Source organism: Pezoporus wallicus, unplaced genomic scaffold (assembly GCF_028554395.1).
Source record: "Pezoporus wallicus isolate ANWC-B61680 ecotype Strahan unplaced genomic scaffold, APGP_CSIRO_Pwel_v1 contig_7684, whole genome shotgun sequence".
Lineage (NCBI taxonomy): Eukaryota > Metazoa > Chordata > Aves > Psittaciformes > Psittacidae > Pezoporus > Pezoporus wallicus.
The window spans coordinates 451,986-476,124 of NW_026642638.1; the positions used below are offsets into that span (position 1 = coordinate 451,986).

The window sequence follows — 24,139 nt, forward strand, 5'->3', positions numbered from 1 at the left end:
CCACACTGCAAACTCATTCTGTTTCATTCTGGCCTTCCACAACTAGCAAAAATGAAAAATGCAATGGCATTTGCATTTGACAAGAATGGTGGTAAGTGTGCTCTAAGGGCTTCCAGAAGTCCCCAAGTTTTTCTTTCCTATCCTTTCCTGCCCCAGCTTCAGTAGCCATGGTGGGGATGGGATCAGGGAATTTATCTACATCCAAAACCACCACACCAAAATAGTAATGGGCAGGGTTCATTTCTAAACTAGATCAATTCCCGCCACTTCTTATTTATTCAAATGTGTGCTGGCACACAGGAAGGGATGGAAGTAGTAGCTGCCTTGGACTTCAGTGAGGTGAAAGCCTTCTGAAACTTCAGTCCCAGACAGAGGTTTTATTGCCATAAGTGTTACAGAAAACCAATTTGTGGGACTGCTTAATTTAAAATGTCATTTGCAATAACATACTTTCCCAGAATTTCAGTATATTGGTGCCAATCTCAACTTTCTACACTAAGCTACTCAGTTCTCCAAATAATTACTATTTTTATAGTCTCCCTAGTTACATATTTTGTAGGAAAGAGAACCTGGACTTCCATATCCCAATCAGTCCTCACGAGTATTATTCACATGCCTTCAAACTGACAATTTTCTCTTGCTTGATTTTTTTTCATTTCCCATAAAATGCCTACACATACTAAAACGTGAATTCCCACGAAACTGGCAATGGCACTGGATTTGTGGGGTTCTAATCAGATTAATCATTTTAAATTGGAAACTCAGTTATCTAATTGGTTATGGTAATAGTAGGATAAAAATAAAATAGGGTCCTTTATTATCACCACTCTAAAAATACCATGGATTCTGGTGTAAGGATTTAGAGTCAATGATCATGAACATGCATCTAAAGGCAAACTGATTCCCCTCAAAAGCCAAAAGCAAGCTTTCCACAGAAAATTTGCATCAGTGTTGTAAATTCATCAACTATGTTAGACTGACATGTAAGCAGCTTAATACTTAAATTATGCAGCTCATGAGAATTCACATGGGGAAGCTTTTTCTCAAGCTGCCTTTTGTAGAAATATCCAGATGCAAAGCAATTATTTACAGCATGCTTGGTTTGCAATGACCATGAGATGACAGAGTTCAGGATCTGGAGGACAGCTAGAAAGGTGAGCAGCAGAGTTAGAACTCTGGGCTTTAGGACAGTAGAATTTAGTGGAAAGGACCTGGGGTGCTGATTGACGGATGATTGAATATGAAGCAGCAGTGTACCCAGGTGGCTAAGGCAGCCAGCAGCATCCTGGCTTATATCAGGAATAGTGCGGCCAGCAGGGCCAGGGCAGTGATCATCCCCCTGTACTCGACACTGGTGAGGCCACATCTCAAATACTGTGTTTAGTTCTGGACCCCTCACTGCAAGAAAGACACTGAGGTGCTGCAGCAGATTGGTTAAGCAGCAGCTGAATTCAAGCCACCATGTGCACTCTCGTCGTATTTAAATTTCATGCTAACCTACACTGGCAAGAGTGTGGTCAGCACAGAGGGAAGTTACTGACCTCATATTCTGTAATGGTATGGCTGCACTTAAAACAGTGTCCCGCATTTCTTTCCTCCCCCTCTTCAAGAGAGATACTGAGAAATTGGAAATGGTCCAGTGGAGAGTTATCAACAAGTCCAGGGCTTAAAGCATGTAACCTATAAGGAGAGACAAGGGAACTTGCTTTGCTTAGCCTGGCAAAGAGAAGAGGCAAGAGAAAACCCCACTGTAGCCTACAGCTGCCTGAAGGGAAGATGGCAGTCAGACCACTCTCAGTAGTGGCAGATGATACAATGAAAGCTAACAACTACTAATTGCACCTTCGGAGGTTCAGGGTGGATGCCAAGACAGACTTTTTCGACAGAAAGGCAGTGCAACACCAGAAGAGTCTGACCATAATGGCTGTGGAATTCCCATCCTTGAGGGTCTTTCAAGGTTTGCCAGAGAGAGTGGTGTCTGACTCAAGACAGGATTGGTGACAGTCCTGCTTCAAACAGGAAACTGGGTTGGAAATTCCCGGAAGACCTTCCAATCCGCATGTCAGTAGTTTTATCACACTATGCAATGTCACTAATGCCCTTAGTGTTATTAGCTCCAAGTGCAAAATAATTCCAGTTTGTGAGTTATTATAAAGCAGAAATACCATGATTCTCCTCTATCCCCAGTTTCCAGATACAGCACAAAACCTTAACCTCCTTCACCTCAAAGTACCAGGGAGACAGCTTGGCCTTATGATTTATGGGTTAGAATTATGTAAAGCAATCAACAAAAATGCCAATATGGTAACAATATCTCCAGCCATGTAGCAGTCTTCATTATCATCACCATTTTACACAATGCAATTCAAGCATAAGCGTCATGAACAATGAAACAAAGTAGTCCTGAGCAATTCAGGAAAAAAAAAAAAAAAAAAAACCAACACAAAAACACAAACACCACCCAAAACATCCAAACAAAAAAAACCCAAACATGAAACAGTAGTTACATGCAAAGAAAAAAGCAAAAAATAAAAATACCAAATCACAAACAAACAAAAAGTTAAGAAACCCCCAGTGAGGTATATACCAGTCTAAAGATCTGGCAGCTAAGTTATTACTATTTCTATTCCAGGGAGAACCAGTGACTCACTGCACGTCACTTTGACCTCCATTTGCTTCTCTCGAAACTAAAGAAAATTGATGCAGTATAGTGACAACTGAGAACTAGGCAGAAGGAATCAAATAGACCTCAATCATCAGACTCACAGAAATAGAACTAACTCCTACCTAATCTTTAGTAAATTGTTAAAAAATATATTACATATATATGTATGTTAAGGCATGAAAAAATAATAGAAATTAGTAATTACAGTTAGCCCCACCTCATATGAAGATATCCCCCCTGCATTTTTGAGCATCTTCTGGAACAGAGACTGGCCATAGCTTGCCATCTGATTTCTGACTCATAAGGTTTGCTTAACATAAGTGCCTGCACAACACATAATTAAGGGTTGTGGGCCTTTTAATGTACATGCTCAGCTAGCTTGTCCTGCAAATCCATTTTTATACTGCTGACATTCTTGTGCTGGTGTTCTCTTCAACTTTATGCCCAGTGCTTATTAGATTCCTGGTACTGTTATCACTTACGCAATAGCATTCAAGACAAAATGCAGCAAACTTACAGACTCACAGAATCAACCAGGTCAGAAAAGACCTTTAAGATCATCCAGTCCAACTATTCCCCCAGTACTGCCAAGACCACCACTAACCCATGGCACTGAGGGCCTTGTCTACATGGTGTGTGAACACTTGCAGGGATGATGACTCCAGCACTGCCCTGGCCAGCCTGTTCCAATGTCTGAGCACCCTCTGGGGAAGGAATTGTTCCTCATCTCCATCTAAACCTCCTCTAGTACAGCTTGAGGCCGTTTCCTCTTGTCCTCTCCCTTGTTCCTTGGGAGCAGAGACCAGCCCCCTCCTGGATCCATCCTCCTGTCAGGCAGTTGTAGGGAGTGATAAGTTTCCCCCAGAGCCTTCTCCAGAATAACCCCCCCAGGTCCAACTTCTTCCATCTGCTCCTAAGCTAGCAATTGGTTCAGCTTCACCTGCAGCTCTGTTCACTGACACCATGAGGAATTCTTCTGAGATCTTAGCACTGTGTTGTTCTCCTTAGACATTCAGTGCGCCTCATAATGATCTCAAAGTTTACCCCTGCTGAACTAGCTGAGAATTACAAAGTTCAAAAAAAGAAATAATCAAGTGCTTCAGAAACAACCATTATCAGCAAAAAAAGGCTGCTTTCCAATTACCTTGCTTATAGGTTGCAAGGGAAGCATGGTTTATTTAATTCTCTGCTCTTCCACAATGTTTTGCCTTCACAGGATCTTTCAAGTGCTGCATCCTTCCAGTGTATCTTTTCTCTTAGTTTGCTTTACTTCTTACATCGCATTCAATATGGTGGACTCTCAGATCTGATCTGCGTCCACCTCATTAGGATTGAGTCCTCTAGTCAGGGAGGAGCCATCTCCATGTAGCCCATGCAAGAACCTGGGAAGTAGTTTCCTCCCAAATGCCCAGTGCCAGTCCTGTGTTTCCAGTCCAAGATGGTTGAAGTGTTTTGAAACATAAGTTAAAGCCTGAAGTTTCTTTCCCTTGGAGTGCTTGCTCCACATGCTTTACAGAGAGCATGAGAACAGCACTAATTGGGCACAATATCACAGTGCTTAAGTGTCATCCCACCATTCCCTTTCAGACCTGCATGTTATCAGACAAGTTTCTTGCACGACTCGCAAGAGGAGAAACCTAGAACATCCTTGACTTTAGCACAAAGCAGCATATAATACCTAGAATACCTTTGCACTGTAGCTGCTAATACCTGGACATGAACACTAACTGGAGTCCTCAGATACAGACAGGTATGGACCACCTGGACAACTTGGGTTTGGCTGGGTTTTTTGTCAAAAACTTGCTTTCAGCTGCTTCACAGAATTGTCTAAAGAGAAAACATATTTGTCTCATTGCTGTCTACATTTGCTCTTAAAATATGTATCTAGACACGGATTAACGTATGTTATTCTGTGGGCTACTTGCCAGTGAGAAGCTTTTCTGTTCCTTTGTTTTCCCTTCAGTTACTCTTTAATCAACCCCACATACTCTTACTGGAGGCAAAATATAAAAGATGCTTACTTACTGCCTGTAAAAAATATACACACATTGACCACAGTTACCCTACATACCAGTACATTTGTATTTGTTTACTCCAACATTCCTTACAATGTCATCTTAAACGTGCGCCATATTTTTCCTGTTCTCCACTCCTCCCCTCAAGCATCTTTATGGCAGTATTACCATCTATACCAAAAAGATAACCAGCTTCAAAAGGAAAACAGAATAGCATAGGAAGGAATAGTTGTCATTCTTGTTTCCTACAGATACAAAATGCAGTTCATAGATCTTTCATGCAATATGAATCATACCATGGACATGTTCTGATTCTTACGTTGGCAATTAGCATAGCGCTTACACCAGACAATAGTATTAACTTGCACTGTGAGCAATGTTACACTGGTGTATCCCATTGCTACCTCAGACTGGGGGTTATGTGGCTGGAATTTTTGAGTGCAGCTGGAAATGCTACGGTGGTTTTCAAGCTTTCTTAAAGGAGCTTCTAGCATGCAGTGAGAGTAACAACAACATATCCATAAGGCTACCTTACCTGCTACCTTACTTCCCTGCTAAGTAAAGTAAGACCACTCCTAATCAAAGCAATCCATGCTAGTATTTAGTATGTTAGTATTTACCAGTATCATCTCTTCCTATACAAAGGACAAGTGGCACATTGAGGCCTCACAGGTTAGCAAGGCTCAAATGAGAGAGCAAAAAAAGCAGAGGGCAACACAATGCAATATTGATCCAAAGCTCAGAAGTCCTTACTCTTCTTTTCCCAAAGAGGCAAGGTTAAGGATAAAACACAAGATAAAACTGGGATTTTGCCCACCTCTGTGTTAAAGAACACCGAGTCAATGAAACAAAATTATTGTAACCCATTTAAGTGTCAGAAGCAGTAATAAATACTTCTTCTAAACATAATTACTAAAACACCGAACAAGATGCAACAAAATACATAGTTTGCTGTTGTAACTGAGAAATATTTTGCCTTTTGGTTTGTTTTTTCAGTAACGATTGAAGACATTGGATGTAATTCTAATCCATTGCAGTTAAGGGGACTTCTGCCTTGACTGCAAAGAGTAATATTAGATCCCAATACAGTAATGATGAGTGCCTTCATTATAATGAGTCTAATCTTGTTTCTGGCTGTGCTTTGAGCAATAAAGAGTGTCATCAATACAGCTATGCAGGCTTCTGCCAGATCTCTGCTTCTTTCTGTAAGACACAACTGTGATGCCACATAATTGTGAATTTGTAAATGCCAGCAAAGTTTATGAAACATTTCTCTAGAGAATTGTCAGCACATTTCAAAAACAGAAATGCAAGGCACTTCAATAGCAACTACAGCCACCAACTGGATCAAACAAAATAATATCTTGCATAACTTTTTGTCCTACAGAAATCTCACATCTACAAATTATTTGCAATTTATTGACAGAAAAGATGATTTCTGCAAACTGAAGCTTGCTGTGGGAAAATTTTGTTCCCCCTGACAGAAGTGTAGTTCATGAGAACCACAGCCTCCTCTGAATCAGGCCAGTGCACTGAATAATTTGAGTCCCTCCACCCACCACTATTACGCACAGAAGAGGGGAACTGGAGAGCATATGCTGCATCAGTCTTCATGAAAAACAAAACCAAAATGAGCACTGAGCTATATCCATAGAAAGGAAGGCAAATACAGTTCATCCACTAGTGTGAACGTCGCTAACTCCCTGGCTTCCTTGCCTGGCTGGACCGCAGACTTAGTAAAGAGATGCAGCTGCCCTGACATTTTTATAGAAGAGCATAAACAGAACCACTATTTTCTTCCTCCTTAACTTCAGTTACAATATTTTCTCCTAATTTCTGTGTAGTATCTCAAATTCAGCATCAACTGTGTATTTGAAATTACAAAGGATTAAAAAAAAGAAAAAAAAAAGCAAACAAAAGTACCCAAAACTGAACCAAAACCCAACAACAAAACCCATGAAAAACAAAATCCCACAAGCAACTAATAAAGAACCCAATACACACCAAAAAACACAATCTCACACTCAAAAAAAAAAAAAAAAAACAACCAAAAAAACCCCCCAACAAATCACCAATTGTATTCTCTTATCCTAAAATTACTCTTTTGCAGGTGAGGGTACAGATCTTCCCAAGAAGTAACAAAGATAGGACAGCTAACTTGCCAAACAAATGCTAACAGCTTCTTCCGATGGATTAGCATGCTTACAACATATGAAGAGGCATTCATCGTTACAATTTCCAAATTCAGCACTTACCATTTTCTCAAAACTCTGCTCTTCCTGTTCTTGTTAGTATCAGATAAACTCAGAAAATAATGTTGGCCAATTAATAACAGCTTGCAGTCACAGCAGGATTTATATGTATTGCTGTTCTACATTTATATCCTTATTACAGTTGATATTAATATTCGCTCCATATTTAATTTTAAATTGCAATTTCAGTTATGTTTGTCTTGATTCAGTTATACTCTATTTGAATTGCAGTGTATCTCATTTTCTGCAGCGCTGCCAGATACTTGATTATTGGATGGTTCCCAAGGATAGAATTTTAATTTAAGATCTTTTGGGTATACAGTATGCATCCCACAACTGTCAATATACACTGTTGTCTATTAGAAGTATGCTATGCTTCACCTGTTTGTTTTGCTGCAGTGCCTTCATGCACAAACTCATCTAGAGATCTAATATTTGATAATGAGTTGACCTAGAACAGCTAAATAGTCACAAAATACTCTTCCATTTACTAATTTGCTAAGAACTGCATACATAGGGTTAATTTTTAGGTGGTAAGACTTTTGGAGTGTGCTTTGACATTTGGTTATTACTTAAATACATCACAATGTGCTAAACTGTTTTCAGTACATGCAATGGCAGCAGAACTTAGATTGAGGCCACCCTGGAAAGAAGGAAAACACAGAAGGCCTTTTAGATCAGAGTTGAACATTGCAAGTTAAAATACTGACTGTTTTCCTCTTAAAACATATATGTCTAGAATTGCAACCACTAGTGCAGTAGATATGTAAACTCATATTTTATTCCACCAGAGTCTATAGTTCAACAGATAAGCATGGTGAACTACCAGTTCTGTGTATCCTAGAAGGTAGAAGGTTAGATTATAATATGACAAAGTATTCCTCTTTATATTCTGCTGTGCTGAACTTGTAAACCACACAGTGGAAATTACCAGTGAGTCCAAATTATCTTGCTTTTCTAATGCATCTCTACAGGCTTCAGAGAGCTACAGAGGTTTTGGTGAAAGGTGGGGGGCGGAGTGGGGAGAACCCTTTAGTGCCCTCACATCATCTATACATGTTGCACAAAAAAGATTAGGGAACAAAATAATTGAAATAAAAATGAAATTTAGTATTGTATGGGAACTCTCCAGTCTATTAGTTACTGGAACTATAAATTGTTCTAACTAAATACAATGTGCATCAGTGATCCATTCATTTATTTTTTTTACTACAAGAAATTTATGTTACTCAAGTGAACTGTGAAGCTTGATACCAATATTTATGAGACTGCTTAAATTCAGATTAAGAAATAATTTGCCATGTTGAGGAATAATAAGCTAGCTTCTCTTACTCACATTTTCACAGAATCTCTCTTCCCTAGGACTAATGTGTATTAGTCTTCACAACCTAATGCACCATATTACAACACTGGTACACAGATTGGCTTATATATTGTAGAATACATGCTCACTTAAACATTTCCAGTTTGATACAAAGAAATAAGAAATTTGCACAATTACTAAGAAGGGGAAAAAAAATCTCATGCTAACAAATCAGAATTCACCACATTAAAAAAAAAGAAACAGAAAAAAAATCATATACACAAACCCAACTTTATCAGTGGTGCTCAGACATTTAACACTAGGAAGGCTGACAACACTCTGGAAAACCAGGGAGGCACTTGTAGAAAACCTAGACAGCTCAATTAAATCTACTGAAATATCATGATTTGTCAGCAGCATTACAGCTTTTTCTTTTATCATAGGAAGTACAGATCAGCAAAAAATATTCAGTGTGCTTCTAAAAGAAAGTGAAATATTTTTCAAACAGTGAATTTAAAAGAACAGTTACCTGCAGAAACAGATTCTCTTTTTTAATTTTACACTGCGCCCTAATTGTTTAAGCTCATGATTAGAAATTCTTAAGTACAAAAGTTAAACAGTCTGATTTTTTTTTTCATATCTAGACTAATGCTTGAGACCTTGGGAAGCTGCCATAAAAAACTAAAAATATTCTGTAGCCAATAACTACTATAGATATGAAAGATTATTCATACACTCTAGAGCTTGAAACTACAAAATCCCCAGCAAATTTTACAAGATTGAAGGCAAGTAGTCATTAAATCTTCATTTCACTCACACCACTGTAAAATATAAACAATATAGAACCCTCCAATATGAGACTAGCCATATGGTTTGCTGGCATCTCATTCTTCACTGATGAAATGTAAGAAAGGTAAGGCTGTACTCCTTTAAAAAAATTCTAAAAATGTGTAACTATATAATTTGGATTATTATAGCTTAGATACATTTGTTTTTCATTAAAATAACCTTTAACTATGCTTTTTAAAATAAGAATTTACAGCAACAGGGACTCTCATAATTATGACATACTCTTCATTTGCCTCATTAAAATATTGGATGAGTAACTCCCCCATGTTCTGGGGAATGGGAGAAAATAGATCATTTTCTGAGTTAAGAAACACTAAGATTCCTTTAGAATAAAGCCCAGTTTTTTTCTCCCCATCACACTTGTTGGTTTGCCACGTATTTCTACATGCTATAGCACAATTGCAAGGAAGGAGATCTCTGTACCGTAGCATTACCAACAGCAGTGTTCTGTATATAACACAACTGGATGAAGTAAAATTTCTTGTGCAAACTACAATGCTAAAAATAGCAACTCATTTTTTTCTAGTAGCCATACCCAACAGACAGGATTTCATTTTCTTTCACTTGATCATATCCTCTAAGATCTCCTGTAGCTTTTCTTGCCTAATCTTTAAGAACCATCACATAGGCACCGCTCTCAATTGTTAGCTTTTTGCTGGGACAGCATGACAGTTCTACAAAAGCAGTTTTAAGACCTAGTGAAAATACAAAAGAAAGCAGGAAGGAAAAAAGATAATTATATATATATATAATTATAATTATATATAATTGGAATTTCTATTCCATCTGTGCAGCAGACAGCATAGGCTCTGCTGAATCAGGTGGATGACATAGAGGACACCAAGTAAAGCACTGAGGATTTAACTTGTATGAGCCATGTATGAAAGCTTTTCTATCTGAAGTTGCTTGAAATAAATCAAGCTAGGAAATAGATACAACATATGAAAACTTCACCAGAACAGTGTTGGTTTGGTTTTATTTTTTATTTTTTCCTCATTCAAATCCCATCTGGTCTCTGTATATGTGTAAGAGGAATAAAGGACAGGGATTTAATTTCTAAGTGCCTGCTTCTAACCCAGCTCTATTCAAACTGTACATTCAAAGGCTTGCCTCCTTGGGTTCATGATTCTCCATACTGCTATTTAAATTATAAATCACCTATTCAGCAGAGCACAGAATATACCCCACTGCAACACTTTGAAGTTCCATATTTCACCAGCACATGGTCTGAGAAGCAAAAGAAGCTGACCTGATCTCTTCCTAGTTACTTGGGTCAGGAAAAAAACACCAACAAAACTTATGCCTTTGGCATGCCACCTCTTGGCTCTGTTGTTTGTAACCATCTTCTTTCAGGCCTGGAAAATATGAAAACCTTGCAAATCACTTCTCACAATGGACATAATTGTCCTACTGTATATGACCACCGATCAAGTAATGGAATTTCCTCCATACAAAACAACCACCGCAGGTCCAGTATTTTCGTTAACTTCTTTTACCAATAACTGTATAGCTTATAACTCTGCCAGATGCAACATTTCAGACAGAAAGTCTTTTTGAAAGGTAACAACTCTGCTTTGATTTCATGGGAACGATTAAGTCTTAAGAGGCCACTGAAGATGAAGAGAGCAAATCACATAAGGCAGCTTTTATGCTCTCTATTTCTTCACAAATTACAGTCCAGGCTATGATTTTTGAGGATGACTGATGCAAGGCTTTCTCTCACATAAAAGAAATTCTTAACCTAACTAATATTTTGAATAATATCTATAATTTTGCTGCACTTACACTTTAAAAAATGTGTGACAAAATGACCTGCCACTTGAAAAGAAGGCCATGGGAGGACATGAGGAAGAGAAAACTAATAGTCTGCGTACATTCCAATCATCTTTTAAAAAGTCCATCAGCTACAAGTACATGGGCTTTTCCACTTAAAAAAAAACTGACTACCTTTAGAAATTACCGAATTCCCAGGAAGACAGACGTAAGAGAGTAAATCAGGCCAGAAGCCTTTTAGAAAAATTTCTTTTCAGACTAAGCAAAAGCTGAAGGACTGCACAAATTACATTTTACCTGAGTTACAGAGTGATAATCAAGAGAAGAGGTTCATTTTCTATGTGTAACATCTGATTGCTAAGGACAGAGACCACCATGTTCCCCAGGCTCAGGTGAAATGTGCCTGACTATTTAAGGTCATTACATCTGGCAACTCCAGAAGATGCAGAATGGGAAGTTGTCTGTTATACATTCTGAGGTCTGATTTGCTCTGTCTCAGGACGCTGCTGGCCTTTCTGGATTGTGTGGGGAAACTTTCAGAATGAAGAGAGGAAACATCAAAAGAAAGTCCTCAGTGCATGCAGTGGTATTTGGCAGATGTCAAATAAACCCTACTTTTTTCAAATAAAATTAAAAACCAGACACCCAAAATGATGCAAATGTGATCCACAGACTGGAGACCCAAATGCACCATATACTCCCTCTGGCTCAAGAGGTTTTGAAAGCCTGTGGCAGTCTCCGATTGGCAGTAGTGCGAAGTTTGACATTAACATGAAGAGGCCAAGGCTACAGTCGTGGTTAATGACAACAATCTTAATGACCTTTAAACTTCCTGTTGCTACTGATACTTAGTTACCAAGTGTTACCTAAACATAAACTTCTGTTAAGCTAATCAGTATGCAAAATACAAAAAGTCGCTCTTATTTCTTCCTCAGGACTACACCCTGACTATGTACTTCCAGCAGTCCTGGAGGGATAAAAGACTCTCTTACTCTGGAATACCTTTGAACCTAACTCTGGACAACAGAGTGGCTGACCAGCTCTGGGTGCCGGACACGTATTTCCAAAACGACAAGAAGTCATTTGTCCATGGGGTGACGGTGAAAAACCGAATGATTCGACTCCATCCAGATGGAACAGTCCTTTATGGCCTACGGTACGTTGGGTTTTTTAACCAGCTATGTGGCTGTCCTGGCAGAATGCAAGTTGTTGTTGGTAAGTGCAGGTAGTACCAATGCTGCTCTCTTCTCCTTTTTCCTGGTTTCTGAGTGCAGCTTAATGAGTTGGCACATACTCTATCCAGACTGCCACAACACACTCAAGAATTTTCCTCAGGGCATCAAAACTACCTTTGGCAACTAGCAAAGCCCAATGCTCTGTCTCTTTCAGTTCTTTTGAGCATGTTAACACTACTGATGAGTTCTTTGTTTTGGTTCTTACCTAGTAATTGATCACAGCCTAGAGAAACATTCCTTCCTTCTGAATTTCTACAGCAGTTCTTTAGAACAATGTAAAATGTAAAACTGGGAGTCATCTGAAGAAATGTGACCAACATTTGGTAGGGAGTAAAAAGAAGGCATTTGTAAGTTTACATGAATTATTTAAAGTTTATCTATATGCCTCGGTACAGGTTCTTTAATCTGCCTTGGTTTATCACTGCCTCTTCATGCCACAACTGCTTCTTCATACAGTGCAACCTATATTCACCCGTGTAGATAAAAATATATTCTAAAATCTGAACAGGCACAATCTAATGATAAGGTCCAGAAATGTAAAATTAAAACTAAACCAATTTATTTGTTATGTTGAGATTGCTGCCGAGCTTTGCATTATTTTTTAAAAAGTTAAGGTAGTTTTGCTTAGGGAAAAAAAGAAAAAAAGTCATAAAAACCCAACTGCCTGAAACAACCTTTGATCACTGTCAACAATGAAAATAATGTGCAGAGAACATAAACCTGAATGCAAACTTCAGTTAAACAGAAGAAAGAAAAAGTAATAAAGCAGAAAACCTAACTGAAATACTCCAAAATCACACCTAAGATAGGGTTGGAAAAAAACCAAACTGCTGCAGCAGTTCAAAAGGAAAATAAAGTTTGGAGAAAGATAACTCGGAGCTTGCTGAAAATAGAACTTTGAAATGACCTCTTGGCCTATAAAAATATAACCTTTATAACACAACACTATCCATGCACTCAAAGCCTTCCAACCCATAAATTCAAGCTTGACAAGACAGAAAAAATAATATAAAAATTATTATTTTGGTTCATCATGCTTTCCTTTGAACTTGTTAGATTCACTGGTAGTGCATCAATTGCCACCAGTGATCACACAGGCATTTTGATAGAGCCAGATATGTACTGGTGCAGAAAACCGGCTACTTCAGTTGTGAAAAATAAAACTAAGAACCCATGAGGAAATAGCTGATAGACTACAGGTTGTCATTATCATCTGCTAGAAAGAGCATTTGAAAAATATGTCTTTCCCGTTGCCTTCAGACCTCCTACAGTTCCTTTCAATCAAACTGACTCCTGAAAATCAACTTCACAGAGCAGTTATCATTAGAGGATTTTGGGGCATGAAAAGTTTTAGAACTTAAAAAAAAATTTATTTTTTTATTTTTTCTTGATGCCAGGAACAAAATTTATTTACATTCCAGGATTTGCATAGTGGCAACAATGTGCATTAGAGCCAAGTAGTGCAACACAATCAGTTGTAAACAATATAAACTACATCTAGAAATGTACATTACACAACTGCTTCCACACACATGCCATACATCTGTTATTAATAATGGTCTTTGAAAAAATAGCAAAAGAAGCTGGGACACACCTGGTGAATCTGCTGCAGGTCCTCTCATGTGCTTCATCAACAAAGCACCAGCCTGCCTGGGAAGCTGTGACCTTGCCCAAGTATAATGCCTTTGCTCTTCCTCTCAGAGGTGGTCAGGCAAACCTCCAATGCAACAGAAAAGATGATCATCTTCACATAACGAGGTTGCTAGTTCATATGATTAAATAACCTTTCACACTTGAATTGGATAAGCAGCAGCCATGCAACTGCAACAGCTGCAGCTCTTCAGCTTAATACCCCATCCAATACCTCGCTGCTTTCAGTAGGAAAACCAAACAAAACCAAAACCCAAACAAAAAAAAACCCACACTAAAATAAAGTGCAAGCTATATTCCACACACTTGGAGTCTAGTACTGCAGTGGCGAAGCTAACAAACAAGCAGAAGAAAGAATGAATGTAAGGGGCACCGAAGCAGGTTTCATACAGCAGACCACAATTATTGCACTAAGTCTGCATCTATCAGTGGTCACTTTCCTCACAGTAATAAATGTGTTTCTGTCACCTTACACATTACCTTTAGATCATACAAACAGCAATTTCTTCATATACCAGATACCACATACAGCTTATAAGAAATAAAACATGAGAAAACAGTGCAGAAAATGTTCTCAGGTAAAATTCTGCATTGCCTGTTAGAAATTTTACAACGGCTCCAATCTTAGTCTAAAAAGTAGAGAAGAAACTGAAACAGATCAACTTGTGTTTAGCCACTATGCAGCAGAGAGCATGGAAACAGCATCACCAAACATCTCTTTTTTGCTTTTAGTACTGAAGACAGAGCATTGACCTGGCACTACTTGAACAAGACAGACAACACCAATTATGCTGCAGAACAGTATGTGAGTTCCTAGCAAAATAGGCAGGGCCTTAAACCATCTCTCAAGGATGATTTAAATGCTTGCTTTCCCCAATGCCTCTAATTCCCCACACATTTTTCTATTTTCATTCCAGACTTAATGCTTCCTTTCAGGCTCAGATATGAAATTTTACTGACATCTTTAAACACAAATTGAAACAATCATAGCAGTTCTAAATAACCTACTTTGTTTGTATCCATGTACTCGGCAGTTTAGCATTAATGCAATGTTCAGTCTCAGAACTGAAGAAAAACAAACCAAGGTTAATCTTCTGGCTTTACAGATGAATAAACAAGGGAAACTTGCACTGAATATGGTGGACTGGTTTTAGATCATATAACAAAGCATTATCACACTTCAGAATGTCTCCGTCCTAATATTTCTGTGATGAAATAACCAGTCCCTTTAGCTATTTTTTTCCCGTAACTTTCAGCTACTGTATCCACACAGTGTAAAGAATGAGGTGTGCATAAACTTGTGCAGACACAGAATACTCCATACCTTCTGGCTTCTAAAATAGTGCATTGCTGTCATGTCTTACTGAAAATGCTACTTCTCTTAATTATTCACAGTAGTGAATAATGCATAGCATTACTAAATAACTCTTTCATGCTGTTGCCCAAGCAACTAAACACACAAACATGTTTAACTCCACATTAATATTTCCACTGAACTCCATTTCAAATATGCCAGAAAAGTTGAGTGACACTGTTAAATCTTACGACTTGTCGTGGTATAACCCCAGCTGGCAACTGAGTCCTACTCAGCCACTGACTCGCACATCCATCCAGTGGGATGGGGCAGAGAACTTGTAGGGTAAATGTGAGAAAACTCCTGGTTTGAGATAAAGACAGTTTAATAGAGAAAGCAAAAGATGTGCATGCAAGCAAAGCAAAACAAGGAATTCATTCACCACTCCCCATCAGCCATTTCCAGGAGAGCAGTGCTCCATCACATGTAACAGTTGGGAAGGCAAATGCCATCTCCAGATGTCCTCTTCTACTTTCTTGTTCCCCCCAGTCTTATATGCTGAGCATGGTGCTCTATGGTATGGAATATTCCTGTGGTAATTGGGGTCAGCTGTGCTGGCTGTGCTCCCTTCCAGCTTCTTGTGCACCTCCTACCTCACTGGCACAGCATGAGAAACTACAAAGTCCTTGACTTCGAGTAAGCTCTGCGTAGCAACAAATAAAACATCAGTGTGTTACCAACATTATTCTCAGAATAAAGCTGAAACACAGCACTGTACCAACTACTAGGGGAGAAAACTAACTACCCCAGCCAAAACCAGGAGAGCTATTATATTTTTCTGTGGTGTAGCCACCTGCTTCCTAAGAGAAAAAAAATCCCTTCAAGTCAATATGCAAACCTGCAGCACTGTAAGGCTGGTGTCTGAGATAGCTCTAGCTTGGTCCCAGTACAGCTGGCAGAAAACTGTATTCTTCGTTATTCTTCCCCCCATTTTTAATAAGTCATCAGATCCCATTAGCTATAACCCTTTTGGCACTAGCAGTGTGTCTAATGCCTCATTACTTTCATTGCTTTTTCAGGTGAGATTCTCTAGAAATATCTCCCAAAGATCTAGATTATCAAACCAACACATGTTGCTCTTTCTTTTGCTTGTCTTTTGTCCCTCTTTCCCAGGTAAGATGCTAGACATGTAATTTGTCTTTAAGATATTTAAGGAAAATTTAATAATTTATCATACTGAATTACATATTAAAATTCTTATGTCATGATGTCGAGAATGGAAGTTCTGATTTAAATCATCCTTTCCTAGTATTTTTCTGCTGTGTCTTAATTCTTCTGAGCATTTCATTAGCAGAGCAATAACAACTTGTTGCTTCTTAAGTGTCTGTTCTGTTTATTTTGAGGCAATCTCATGATAATATCAGCAGAAGTTCATCTGGTGTTGGTAAAAGAAGCAGATCCTTCAAAAGGATTAGTTGTTAAGAAGTGCAACATGCCTTCAGTGATACCTTTACGTAGATTTCCCTCCTTTCCAGTGTTCGCACACAAACCCATCTTTCATCAGAGCAGGTATTCATTTATTTAAAAGCAAGGAGTAATATCATGACAAGGAGTGAAGATCTGGTTTGGAGCGTGGAAAATTTGGTTTTAGCAAGATCACACATTTTTAGACCCCTGCAGCAGAGGATGCCACTTTGCTGGGCCCTGCAAGGGGACACGGGGAAGAATGATCTTTGCCTTCAACATAAGGACTTATTTCACCACTTACATAAAGAAGGTATTCTGTGGCATATATTGTCAGACAACATTGTCAGACACATCCATCTACCTCAAACCATTTCAAAAACATGAATTGAGGCATGCAACATTTGATTTACTAAATACTTATTCATATGATATCCATGGGAGCCATTCTGGCATACCCTTAAAGGGGAATACAAGAAAAGCTATATTTAAATGCAGAATGCTTTGGTTTTAAATATAATCTTAAAAGTAAATTTGAGTGTAAACTTCCCTTCCTGACTCTCTTTCAGTGATGTATCTGAGTGTTAATAAAGGAATTTTACAGCTACCAATTTACATCTTTTAGTGCGGTGAAAATTTACTGCTTTATGGATTGGTTTTGTATTGCCATGATTTGGGGCTATGAAGTTTTGGGTTTCCTCCAAACACCTTAATGGATTTTATTAAAGAGTTGAAGTATTTTGAGGACATCCCATCATGGCAACAAGCAGCCTACTTACACTGGTACTTAAAAGATTGTCCTCACCTGTGTTACTAAACAGATCCAGCCAGAAAAAAAAACAAAACAACAGAGACTGCAGTCATTCTAAGTGATAAAACCCCATCTCATCTAACTGGAATATAAAGCTACTTTTTATTTCACTCTACAGACAAATACAGAACAACTTATAAAGCATTCTTTTATCAAGCATAGAGTAGCTTTGGAAATGATACGAAAAGCTATTTCTTCCATGTGTCAATCCCAAAAGATGTAGCAGCAGGCATCTTAAAAAAAAGAAGTAGTAGTGTCATGCTGGAGTAAAACATCCAAGGAGGGGCAAGACACTAGATCACAACTGACACAGAAGACACTACTTTTCCTACTTGGTGTTTTCATATGTGGTTATATGTGAACCACATTGCAGTATTAAGGCTACAAGAAGCAATTTGGGACTTTATTTATATTTTTGAAACAAGAACTTTGCAAAAGCAAGTCAATCAAATATTTGTCATTTCTTCTATATCCCAAAAGATTTGTGTCTCTGAGGGTCAGTTTGCAGGATTCACAGGCAAATGAATACATTCCTCAATGTACAGCTAATAAGAGGTACAGATGGGGGAAGCATTTCACGTGTACATTGTGGATGCCAGTTCAGCCTGCCACAGGTCACACTGGACCTGCTGCAAACTTTTTCCCAATAGGCCATGTTTAAACAAGCAATCATACCTGACAGGCAGCTAGCATGGTCCCTCATCACAGGAGATGCACTGCTAAAACCACTTCTTTAATCAGAAGGGAAAATAACAAAAGATGAAGAGGACACAGCAAATTGATCCTGAGGAGGATGGATTTTCCTTTTAGCTCTTCCTGCTGGTTGCAGACTGTTTGAATTGTCTCTAGGTCTCTCTCAATCCCACTGTCATCTCCTCTTCCTACTTCATAGCCCAGTCTTTGGGCGTAGCATGGCTGGTGCAAGGAGATCATAGAATCATTTAAGTTGAAAAAGACCTTTAAGATAATTGAGTCCAACCATTAACCCAGCACTGCCAGTCCACCACTAAACCATGACCCTCAGCACTATCTACACATCTTTTTCAATACCTCCAGGGATGGTGGCTCAGCCACATCTCCAGGCATCTGTTCCAATGCCTGACAACTTTTCAGTGAAGAATGGGGTTGTTGTGACCTAAGTGTAGGACCCCGCACTGAGCCTTGTTGTACCTCATACAACTGGCCTTAGCTCATCAATCCAGCCTGTCCAGATCCCTCTGTAAAGCCTTCCTACCCTCCAGCAGATCAAAACTCCTGCCCAGTTTGGCATCATCTGCAAACTGACTGAGGTTGCACTTGATCCTCTGGTCCAGGTCATTGATAAAGATATTAAACAGATAAAGATATTAAACAGAACTAGTCCCAGTACTGAGCCCTGGGTAGCACCACCTGTGCTGCCAGCTGGATGTCACTCCCTTCATCACCACCCTTTGGGCTCTGCCATCCAGCCGGTTTTTACCCAGTGAAGAGCACACCATGAGCAGCCAGTTTGTCCTGGAGAATGCTATGGGAAACAGTGTCAAAGGTTTTACTAAAGTCTAGGTAGACAACATCCATGGCCTTTCCCTCATCCACTAAGCAGGTCACCTTGTCACAGAAGGAGATCAGGTTAGTCAAGCAGGGCCTGCCTCTAAAAACACCCATGCTGACTGGGCCTGGTCACCAGGTTGTCCTGCATGCGCTGTGTGACGGCACTCAAGACGATCTGCTCCATCAGCTTCCCCAGCACCAAGGTCAGACCGACAGGCCTGTAGTTCCCCAGACCTTCTTTTATGCCCTTCCTAGGTGAGTGAGCAATGAACAGTACCTTAATTCATGGAGAGAAGGCAGTTAGTAACAATAGTGTATGCATGGAAGATGGTATGTGTGGCCAAAATATAGCTGCATTTATTAACCAGGCTTCAGTAGCTGTAGAGAAAGGGCTATTTCTTACCCTTAGCAATTGCCAGAGGGGAAAAAAAGAACCAAAGTTCACTTATGCTCTCTCATGCTTGACCAAGGACTCCTCCAGCCCACATGTTTATGAAGTCAAAACAGAGAACATCTGTATTTACCTAACTGCTGCAGCACCCTTAATATCTGATGTTGCCATAAGCAAAAATGCATTTCCAGGATTGTTCGTAACGTGCAAAAACAACTAATTTGACACAGTCCACCTCATGTCATTTGCCACACACTGCAGTTAATTCGACAGAGATTGCAGTCTGGTTTGTGTGATACATCTTGAGAAAATAAATAAATATATAATGTCAATACAGCTACATTCTGCAATTTATTGCATGAGGCACAGTAGCAGTCAAGCGGGCACCAGCATACCAAGATACAGCTTATTTGTCACACAGAAGGTGAGGGATGGGCTTGTCTAAATAATGCTGAAAGCCCAAGGAGACAGTACAGGTGTAGTCTGTCTCATAACTCTATGCAAGAACAGTGAAGGAGCACCAGGGAGTGAGACACTCTCAACATCAGTGTTTTTTACCGAATGAGTGAGAAAATCAGCTGAAGAACAGATACATGCTCTATCTGAGGGGGGAGAGTGTGGAACAGAAGAGAACCCTGCAGAAATTAAATTTGCTTGCTTTGTTTTACTGGTGTAAAGAAAGGTGTATTTACGTTCAGGCACCAAACAAAAATAGCAAAAATAAAGAAAATTTAACCCAGCCACTCCTGAGCTCACAAAAACAACACTGCAGTCCTCTAGTCCTCTAGTACTCTGTGATTTATTGTTTTTAATGGTTGTCTCCTTCCCAGGTTGGGTGTCCCCTGCAGCCATCTCACTTGCTAACAGCAGACAACACAGCAGAAGCAGCACAAAGCTTTACTTCCCCACTGGGCCTATTGCATTTCAGAAACACTTCTTCAGGTCCAGCCAGACTTTTCTGCAGCATAGATGTTGAAGCCCATGTTTACACTCTGTCAGCTCCTCCCCAGGTGTGAACATTTCTCCCTAGACCTGCCTCCTTCAGCTCCTCCTAGGGCTCTTCATGCCCTGCCTGTACACCTAATGTACTAAGATTGGAAAGGACAGAGTGCTACAGGATGTTAAGGATGATAAATCAGTGGGAGACCAGCACATTTAGTCCATTTGCTGCATGAAGCTCAATTCATCATTGTTTTACTTCTCTAGTATTTAAGTTGGGCATTAATGGGAAACTATGTACCAAGTTGCTCTATACCCATCCCGGGAGGCTGCTGTGGACTTCACTGCTTAATGCCACAGGTAGAAATCAGAGACAGCCTCAGTTCAGGGACCTCCTCGTTCTGGAGCGGATGGATTTGTAACCTTTTTGCTATGTCCATGTAATGCTGTATATACAGTGAAATGCGATCTCACTACCACTTTACTCACACATCTGTTACACACATTGTAGCATACCAGTCAATACAGGGTTTTATCAATTCCTTAACATCATTTGATGAAGAATACACAGACTAAGATGGCTGTAGTAATCTATAACTGAAAGCACACAGACAAAACTGAGGAAATTTAAGTGAGTAAAGCTCTTAAACATATGTGGCATCATTTCTGTATACCTTTATTACTGCAGGTAAACCAGAAAACCTGCAGCTGCTTACAGGCTCCTATGTGCAAACAAAAAAATACTGCTTCTGAAATACTGAGGTTTTATTCAGTGTCAAGCATGAAATGGAGCATCCCAGGCTTGATAAAATGAAGTGGTAAACTGGTAGTTAATAAATGACACAAATGGAAAAGAAAGAAAACTAGTAGGGTCCTCTCTGGCTGCCAGGGCAGGGTAAGATGTCCTAGGTGTAATTCAGAGACAGGCTTGCTGTCTTCCTTTAGTATGAACGACCTCAAGCAGCCAGGGGGAAGCCACCAGCTGCCCATCCCAGAAAGAGATGCTCTCCTCACCACTGACAGCATGCAAACAGAAATCCCTCCAGTGGCATGCACTGCAAATCTCCCCTACCTCTTACCCCCATAAAATAGCAGATGTGGCAGAAACACCCAGCTCTGCAGGAAGCAACTTTTCATAAACTCCTACTGAATTGTCATATAATGCCCTGTATTTTATTTGGAACTCCAATTGCAGACAACTTATTTTTTATTACATTATCAGACAGAATTTTTTTTATATTAAAATAATCTACAGAAGGTGGGGAAAAACTGCAGGTTGAATGAGTCCTATAGAGAATGCATAAAAATACCCCAACAAACACACAAGTACTTAACGTGGACTCAGCTTTAAATATGCGAGCAGTGGCTCTTTAATCAGTAGTTAAGTACATAAGCAGTCTGGTAGAATCAGAAGAACTAGCTTCATGGGCTTGAATTTAAACACAAGCTTTAGATGCTGCAATTGGTTATGGCTATCAAACATAGCACTTTGAAGAACTGAATTATAAGCATTTTATAGAGCAAAGCCTACTAGGCTTTATTCAAAGACCACTTAAGCAGATTCTAGATCAAACTTAGATTACTGAAATTATGTCACCTATTTAAATATCTTATTGTTAAAATACTACTTAACCACATGAATACTATCCAAAGAACGATACAAAAAAAAAATTAGGTAACATTTATCAAACATTTAATTTTAAAGTTGAAGGACATTGCAAAGTATGGATTGCATATTTTCCATGCAGCATGTCATCTCTTACTGTTTTGGTTTAAGCTGGTTTTGGATCAGTTTCTTCACTATTACACAGACTATGTTCTGCATACAAAATCTGAGCAAGTCCTCCCTTTCATATTAGAAGCAGAACTTTCTTCCAACAGAATTACAACTCTGCAACTGTCAACCTAATCTGTACCAAAAATGTACTTCTAAATATAATTGCCTTTTAAAAATAAGTAAATAGTAAAAAGAAATTAAAGAACTACATTCACACCAAAGCTCATCTTTATTGCATTTAAACAATTCTATTACTTATAGTTGCTTCAAACACATTGGGAGACAGAAATTAAGTAAAAATAAATATAATGGCAGAGATTAATACTAAAGTACATTTGATCAAGAAGAATTTCAAATAAATTTACATACCATCTTAGAATCACTTCAATCATAACAGCATGGGCAATTTTTTGAGAGTATGTCTTTCTTTACTTGTCTTTACAGTTTCTGTATCAGATGAGAAAGGAGCTTTTGTATGTTTACCATCTCAGTTTTCTCCTCTCACAAGCCATAGAAGCTCATGCCTGATAACCTGTTAGGTGTACAGATGTCTTATACTTGAACAATAAGAAAGAAAATCCAAGTTTTTCACAAGTGACCTATGTGACTCCTACTCTATCAGTGTGGCCAGTTGCATACTCACCATTGCAACAGCACTTATTTTATCTTCATACTCCAGAAGTTAGTGCTTAAGTTTGAATAACTTCATAATATTTGCTTTTTCCCTGAAATGCTAGATTTTTAACATGTTTCTTGCTGTTCATATTTGGGCAAGGAGCACCAGATGGACATACAAGTTGCATTGCTTCCATTTTGGAAATAAAAAGGTAAAAGCTTTTCTAAAAAACACTGCAATTTAACTTACAGAGCTGGTATGTATTGTTAGCAGTACAGATTATTTAGTACATGCTTTCATATAATGCTATGTAGAGGTACGTAACAGTACAGATACATGCTGAATCCTGATAAGTTAATATATTTTAGTACATTTCATATCAGCGTATGTTTGGTACATACCACAGTTTGTGTGTTTTCCAGGTCTTGAAGTTCATTAAAAAAGCCATTTAATAAAAAGCAAATCCATTTCTTTCTAATAATAAAGGATTCAAAGGGACAGTAATTAAAGTTGTACTTTGCTGCAGATTTCCAATTTGCACGCTATTAATTTTGAGCATGCTGAGAATAATTATTATTGAGGAAGAAAGCTTAAATTCATAGCTGCTCAAAACCAACCTCACTCTCATTTAATTTATATTGATGCTGACTTGTGACACCAGTGAAATACCTGTTCAACCAAAATCAGAGGGGCTATGGGTGGGGAATAAGTCTGTACCCTTTTATACAGTAAAAGCATCAGGCATTTAAATTAAGGTCCTAAAGGAGGCTATATTTTACCAGACCTGCACCAAATTGATGAATGCACTTAGATCCACAAGGAGTGGAAGAGAGGAGAGTGTCTTAATGTCGGTATTCTCTCTAAGAAACAAGAACTGTTCTAATGAACACTACCCTAAAGCTGCTAAAATCCTGAACAAATGCTGGGACAGCCCATTCAGCTAATGACACACAAACTGGAAAAGGAAAATTAATAAAAGGTGCCAGACTGTGGGGGCTGCTGCTTCTCAAATACAACCCCTTTGCTCACTAAGCTCAGTTTATCAGGCCATACCTGCTCTCTGCCACACCACATAAAATGCTGGCTTGTACTATATCAAGTATTTAAAGGTATCAGCATCAAGAGTAACCCCGCCTTGATTAATTCACTAAGGCAATCAAACACAGTGGTTTTAAGTAATTTTAAGACAGATTAAGAACTGGGGTTTGAGTACAATGTTAAGATGCAAATAATCATGCATTTAAAAGAAAATGTTTTCAGGCAATGTATTTTCTCCTTAACCCTCACTCTTCTACAATTATCTCCACTTAAAAAGAGGATTAGCCTTTTTTCTCAAATATTATTGGCCTACTTTAGAAGTAGCAATAGTTACTTTAGAAGTAGCAATAGTAGCAGATTGCTACTTTAGAAGTAGCAGTCTAGAAAATAGCCAAGCCCTTGAGTATAATAAAATGTAAAATTACTTTATAAAATACAATAGTACATTCCTTTATTTGGCATCTTTGCTATATATCAGCATACATGGTCTCATAACTGCTAGGCCAAAATAACCTTATTTTAAGAGGCAAGATGTGT

At 38.7% G+C, this 24,139-nt stretch overlaps 1 protein-coding gene across 3 annotated transcripts in view; it reads left to right on the forward strand.

Moving 5' to 3' along the window:
- Positions 1-24,139, forward strand: part of GABRB1 (gamma-aminobutyric acid type A receptor subunit beta1) — a 125,067-nt gene that overhangs the window by 54,358 nt on the left and 46,570 nt on the right. For all 3 annotated transcript variants that reach the window (XM_057431064.1, XM_057431062.1, XM_057431063.1), the window contains exon 4: positions 11,793-12,013. In XM_057431064.1, the coding sequence (XP_057287047.1) occupies positions 11,793-12,013 (221 nt within the window). The remainder of the gene's footprint in view (positions 1-11,792; positions 12,014-24,139) is intronic.